This window comes from Pocillopora verrucosa, chromosome 12, assembly GCF_036669915.1.
Source record: "Pocillopora verrucosa isolate sample1 chromosome 12, ASM3666991v2, whole genome shotgun sequence".
NCBI lineage: Eukaryota > Metazoa > Cnidaria > Anthozoa > Scleractinia > Pocilloporidae > Pocillopora > Pocillopora verrucosa.
In genome coordinates, this window is record NC_089323.1 from 1,436,904 (window position 1) to 1,443,985 (window position 7,082).

The following is a 7,082-nucleotide window of genomic DNA, read 5'->3' on the forward strand; positions in this document are numbered from 1 at the left end:
GGCTAATGAATGTTTTGTTCTGTACAAGAGCCCTATGTCCTGATTTTAGCAAATCTTCAAAGTAATAAACGACTGAAGAAAGAAACGCTACGATTTTCCCATTGATTTTCCGTCAACATGCATCTCTCTAAACGTGAAATTTTCCATTCCTCGAAATTTTTTCACATTTTTCACCTTTCTTGACCAATCATCTTGTATAAAGAGATAAAAAATGTAGGTTTATTTTGTCAAGTGACCGCCTAGAGCAAGAATTGCGTGACAGGTGTAGTTGAGAGAAACTTGTCACAGTCGCAGATTTTAAAAGGCATCCAAGACAAAAATACGGTAGTGCCCAAAGATTTTTTTGATGATTTTCAGAGATGAAATGATGGCTTATAAAGGGTAATTAAGACTAGTGTTGTAGCTTTCTGGCAACGGGAGATATTTGACCTCAAAGTTGTCAAATATTTAGATGAATCAAAAAGTCTAAAAACGCAGTCGTATATTTGCCTCTGTTGATTGACAAGCCGTCGATCAAACTGTCTGATACTCGCGGCGGCCATTATCTAAGGATGTAAAAATATGTGTGCAAATCTTCAAAGTAATCGGTTAAATACCATCGCAGTGAGAGCTTCATACGTTTTACCTATTTGAAGCGATTTCCTCGGTGAAAACCAAGAAAAAACCGGGGGGGTGGTCTATCTCCCCCCGGAAAAAACCAAAACAGAAACCAGTCTGTTTTTTGGAGTTTTGGGGTAGACCCTTTAAACTGACAAAGTTTCATTGAAATCGGTGAGATGGCATGTAGCACGACTGCCCAGTGCTCTCGTGGACACGCGCTTAAGTCACTATCTAGCTGTTTTAAAAAGAAGGATCAGGACATACCTCACTCTTAGTGTTTTTGTGGGAGTTGTTGATCCCAATTTAAGTGTTCTTAGAAGTTTCAGTTGTCTGTAAGGCTAAATAAATCTAACTGAAACCTAATAGGGCCTGTTTATTCTTTTCCGTTCAGTTTTTTTGTATTGTTTTGTTTTGTCTTTTTTTTTTTTCTTCTGGTCTGTAATGATTTCAATGGTTTCAGGTTCTTTTCTCAAAATTGAGCTACAATAATAATATGCTTCCTTGTGTTGTTGCCTACAGGAGCCACTGCTTGTGTTGAATTGAAGAGATTTGAAGAAGCAATCACTTGGTGTAATAAGGGACTAGCTGTATCCTTTGAAGGAATCTTTCATTTTTAACCGAGGGTATAATGGAAAAAGTTTCCATAATTTGGTGTTTCAAGGGAGAAAATACAAAGAAGGGTATTAATTATGATGGGAACTTGTCAGCTCATATACTTTAAGTGTGTGCGATTAAAAACATAGGAGAAGTTATTACCTCATGACTTATTAATGAAATTACTCCTTTTAGCCAATTTGACCTAGTTCTACTATCCATGCCAATAACTGGTACATTAGTTTAAATAACCCTTTAATTTCCCAGACCAAATTTGTAATTATCCTTACTGTCAACCATACAATTCTTGTAATGTTAGTACAGAGAATTCAGTAACGCATCAACTAACTATTTTTAAATTGATATATTTTTTTTTACTCTCAACACTTATCTGATTGATGTTGTATTGCTATTGTAAGGAGAAATTCTCTTTTGGTCACTCACGGGAGTTAAAGGGTTAGAAGACTAATATTCATCCAGTTTATACATAGTACTTGGGTAGATGATCTCTCTTAAACAAGCCAGAACAAAAATCTCGGTAATGTTTACATATCTTATGCAGATTTTCTTGCCTTTGACCTTTTTCCACTACTTAGAGACTCATAAACTTTCGTTGTGCTTTCCTATGGACAAATAACAATTTTAAAGACATGTATTTGTGTTATAGACTCATTTCTTCCACTGCTGTCAAACATTTGTCTGATGTTAAGGCTATATTAATTTAAAAATTGAACAAGTGCTGCTCAGTTTTTGGAAACTAGAGATTAAATGTAGATATTTCGCGTTAAAGTTTGAGGCAGCACACAGAAAAAATATTTTTTGAAGTGTAGATTTACTTCATAACTGACTTTAGGACTGAATGTTGATAAATCATCCACCTTTCATGCAAAGCCCTCCTAATGGGCCATTTTATAGTTGTGTACTTAGCTGCCAAGCCTTTGATTTGGAGTAAGGCTGAAGGTGACCTTGTTGTGATAGAGACCAGTATCTAGAAACGATAATAACAAAGTAGTTTGCATTAAAAAAGCAGCAATGTTTTTATCATAACAAGGTCACCCTTAATCATGGTTCTTGTTCAGAGGTTTGGGAACCAAGCACGCAAATGTTAAATTGGACTATTACATATCAATATGATCAGAAACATAATCTTTTTTGTTTTTTCCATATTTTAACCCTTAACATAAAAAAGATCAACAAAAACCATAGGATCTTGTTGTCATTAAGACTTCAGTCTGTCAGTGAAGTGGGAGATAAGTCCATGGAGGAAAAAGATCCTATTAGTCATGACCCGGGTAGTGCAAGTTCAGGTGATGTCAGGAAAGTCGTAGATCTCTATAATCAGGGAGAAGAAGCCATAGAGTACCACAACCTACATCTTAAAATAGCTAAAGAAGTAGGAGACAAGCATGGGGAGGGTGTTGCTTATGGCAATCTTGGCAATCCTTATCACCATTTGGGTGATTCCAAAAAAGCCATAGAGTACTACAACCTAAATCTTAAAATAGCTAAAGAAGTAGGAGACAAGCATGGGGAGGGTAACGCTTATGGCAATCTTGGCATTGCTTATCACCGTCTGGGTAATTTCAAAAAAGCCCTTGAGTACCACAACCTTTATCTCAAAATAACTAAAGAAGTAGGAGACAAGCATGGGGAGGGTGGTGCCTATGGCAATCTTGGCAGTGCTTATTTTAGTCTGGGTGATTTCAAAAAAGCCATAGAGTACCACAACCTACATCTTAAAATAGCTAAAGAAGTAGGAGACAAGCATGCAGAGGGTGCTGCTTATGGCAATCTTGGCAATCCTTATTACCATTTGGGTGATTCCGAAAAAGCCATAGAGTACTACAACCTAAATCTTAAAATAGCTAAAGAAGTAGGAGACAAGCATGGGGAGGGTAACGCTTATGGCAATCTTGGCAATACTAATCGCCGTCTGGGTAATTTCAAAAAAGCCCTTAAGTACCACAACCTACATCTCAAAATAACTAAAGAAGTAGGAGACAAGCATGGGGAGGGTGATGCCTATGGCAATTGTGGCAATGATTATTTTAGTCTGGGTGATTTCAAAAAAGCCATAGAGTACCACAACCTACATCTTAAAATAGCTAAAGAAGTAGGAGACAAGCATGGGGAGGGTGGTGCTTATGGCAATCTTGGCATGGCTTATCGCCGTCTTGCTGATTTCAAAAAAGCCATAGAGCACTACGACCTACATCTTAAAATAGCTCAAGAAGTAGGAGACAAGCTTAGGGAGGGTAACGCTTATGGCAATCTTGGCAATGCTTATTTTAGTCTGGGTGATTTCAAAAAAGCCATAGAGAACCACAACCGACATCTTGAAATAGCTAAAGAAGTAGAAGACAAGGATGGAGAGGGTATGGCTCATGGCAATCTTGGCAATGTTTATTACCGTCTGGGTGATTCCAAAAAAGCCATAGAGCAACACAACCAACATCTTAAAATAGCTAAAGAAGTAGGAGACAAGCATGGGGAGGGTAGTGCTTATGGCAATCTTGGCAATGCTTATGACTATCTGGGTGATTCCAAAAAAGCCATAGATTACCACAACCTAGATCTTAAAATAGCTAAAGAAGTAGGAGACAAGCATGGGGAGGGTGGTGCTTATAGCAATCTTGGCATTGCTTATCGCCGTCTTGGTGATTTCAAAAAAGCCATAAAGTACCACAACTTACATCTTCTAATAGCTAAAGAAGTAGGAGACAAATTCACGGAGGCAATGGCCTACTGTTTATTAGCATGGGTTTTTGAGTTGCAAGGTAGACTGCCAAAAGCCGTTGAACATTACCAAGCTAGCATAAACTTATTCAATTCGTTGAGAGTACTTCTAATATCTAAAGATGAGTGGAAAGTTAATTTTCGAAATCAGCATCAAGTGGCGTATACGGGTTTGTGGAGAGTTCTCGTAGAACAAGGTAATGTAGATGAAGCCTTATTTGTTGCTGAGAAAGGACGAGCTCAAGCTCTGACCGACCTCATGGAATCCAGTTTTTGTGGTGGAACAAGTCACCACAAGGGAGAAGATGAAGATTGCGCAGTTTTAAAAAACGTTCCACCAAACACTGTCTTTCAGGCAGTGGACAAAGCTAACGTCTATCTTTGGGTTGGGTCCGAGGGAAAACAAGTTCAGTTAAGACAAAGTAAACTCAAAGGTTTTGTTTCAGAGAATAGTGGATCAAGCCTGTCCTTTAAGTCGTTCATGCTCGGTGTCTATACACAACTTGGTGTTCTTTCTAATGTGAGATGCGAGAATCGATCTTTAGATGCTTTGAGGGAGGGCCGTTCAGAAGTGGATGAGAAAACCAAAGAAGCCAAGCCTCAACCTCACATCCAACAAGACGGATGCTTGAGCACTTTGTATGATATCGTTATGAAGCCGGTGGCTGACTTGATTGAAGGGGATGAGCTACTCATTATTCCTGATGGACCCCTGTGGATCGTTCCTTACGCTGCATTGAAGGATGGTAATTCTAAATACCTGTGTGAGTCGTTCACAATCCGAGTCGCTCCATCGTTAGCAAGTCTTAGACTCATTGCCGATTGCCCAGATGATTATCACAAAAGCAGTGATGCGTTACTGGTAGGGGATCCGTGGATATCCGAGGTTACTAACAGCGAGGGAGAGCAGCTTCCGTGTGCTAAAGAAGAAGTAGAAATGATCGGAAAAATTCTGAATATCATGCCAATCACTGGCAGACAGGCCACGAAACGTGAGGTGTTGAAAAGACTCAGTTCCGTTTCCCTAGTTCACTTTGCGGCACACGGATGTATGGAAACTGGCCAAATTGCTCTTACACCTGACCCAGACCGAATATCTACTGTGCCAACGGAGGAGGATTACATGTTAACAATTGGAGATGTGTTGAATGCTCAACTTCGGGCCAAACTTGTTGTGCTTAGTTGCTGCCACAGCGGCCGGGGCGAGATCAAGGCTGAAGGTGTGGTTGGCATTGCGCGCGCTTTTATGGGGGCTGGTGCTCGGTCTATTGTGGTGTCCCTGTGGGCAATTGACGACGAGGCTACTCTTGAGTTCATGAAACACTTTTATCAACAACTTGCAGGAGGTAAACCAGCAAGCGAGTCACTGAACCTGGCCATGAAAAGCCTCAGAGAATCAGACAAGTTCTGCGACATCAAATACTGGGCGCCCTTTTTGCTGATTGGAGATGACGTCACTCTTGACTTCATGACAAAGGAAAGAGAAAATTTGAATATGAAATCACATAAATGAAAAATTTTTATTTCATCTCAAAATGAATGACGCAGGAACTTGGAATGTTTAAATGCTTCTCTATTTTGGCGCTTTTTGGCTATTTTTCATTACTTTTCACTTTTTTGTTAAATGGAACTTGAGATCTGTGACTTTACTTTGGAAATAAAACAGACTATTTCAGTATATTTTGTTCAGTGGAATTGCTTTTTTTTTTACCTTTAAAAATTTAGATGCTTGCGAAGAGAACTGGATGCAATAAGGCTTCTGTTGTTAATGCCTGAAGTTGTTGAAGGCGACTACGAGGTTTTCGTTTCGCCAAAATGACACTCAGATCTATTCCTTTATTGCAATCAGTTATGTGTAAAATAATTTAGAGGTTTTTTTCTTGTACACAACCAGGAGCTTGTCCACCGGGTTTTAATTATGTTGATACTCTAAGCTTTTGATTAGCAAAGAAACAGTTTGTCATTTGCAAAAGGTGGCGAAATTTTAATTTCAAAAATGTGATTTGCAAAATTCGCAGCCATATGCGAATTGATCTTAATGGTTTTTCTACGTCATAAATTACTTTGTTGCAATTTGCAATTATCTTTACAAAAAAATTGATTATTATTTTCAACTTTTTTTCAATCCATTTTAATGCAATCTATTTCCATCAGTGCCAAGATTGCCATTCTAAGCTTAATTTGAAGAAGTAATCATCAGAGATGATGTTGTTAAGACCTACTCTCAGGGGTGTGGCCAGCCTCTAGTCCCGTGGGCCCGACATACAATTGTTTTCCGCCCGCTTGACTTTTCTAATATGACTCTTACAAATGTTGAAACAAAAATTGAAATTTCTTAGGAAAAAGGCCAACAACAAGTCAAAGAGCTGGCTACAACGGCCTGCTTTCAATCAAACGAGTTTGATCAATATTAGTCCGTTTTATCAAACACTCATCAGTTTGTTTTAGAGAACGACGACAGAGACAAATTGTCCATGTAATCTAAACAAGGAAATAGCGAAGCAGAGTTTACTTTAACTGAAGTTTCCATTGCTGTGACTTTTAATGTAGGTGACATGGAATTTGTTGTTTTCATTAGGAAAATATTTACGCCAATAAATAAGGGAAACACTTGAAGTAAGCCATGTAGTCCTCAGTGGGAATTACTTTGGCGAAAATGTTCATGAATAAATGTAAATCTAGGCCGTAGTTAAAAAGGTTCAGGGCTTCAGGATAAAACTTGCATTTTTTTAAAAATTTCCTGTTCAATTTTTTTCATGGCTTTAAATTTACCTTAGTATAATTTGGAGATGTCTGATGATATCTTTCTTAGATTTAATAATTTATACTTAGGTATTCAGAGCACGCTTTGTTATTAGAACCTGTTATGTGGTCAAAAGTTTAAGGTATACTGTATCACAGCTGTTTTAAAAGAAATTTTTGTAAAACCAATGTTAATTTTTGACAGATTTTCATTACTACCATTGGTATATGCTGGTATAAAATGTAATAGTTAACCTTGCACATGGTTGAATATGATGTAACGTAGGATTTTAAAAACAAGCTGGGACAATTTCCACTAAACATTCTTTTTATAATGTCAGTGTATTTGGTGTGAATTGTTTTGATGCTATTTGTATTTAAAGTTGAAGCTATTTGTTCATTTACCTTAG

The 7,082-nt window shown here is 38.0% G+C and overlaps 1 protein-coding gene across 3 annotated transcripts in view; it reads left to right on the forward strand.

Moving 5' to 3' along the window:
* Positions 1–6,392, forward strand: part of LOC131791484 (tetratricopeptide repeat protein 28) — an 88,536-nt gene extending 82,144 nt beyond the window's left edge. For all 3 annotated transcript variants that reach the window (XM_066158962.1, XM_066158961.1, XM_066158963.1), the window contains exons 5-6: positions 1,120–1,187; positions 2,384–6,392. In XM_066158962.1, coding sequence (XP_066015059.1) covers positions 1,120–1,187; positions 2,384–5,443 — 3,128 coding nt within the window. In that variant the 3' untranslated portion in view covers positions 5,444–6,392. The remainder of the gene's footprint in view (positions 1–1,119; positions 1,188–2,383) is intronic.
* The last annotated feature ends 690 nt before the right edge of the window (positions 6,393–7,082 follow it).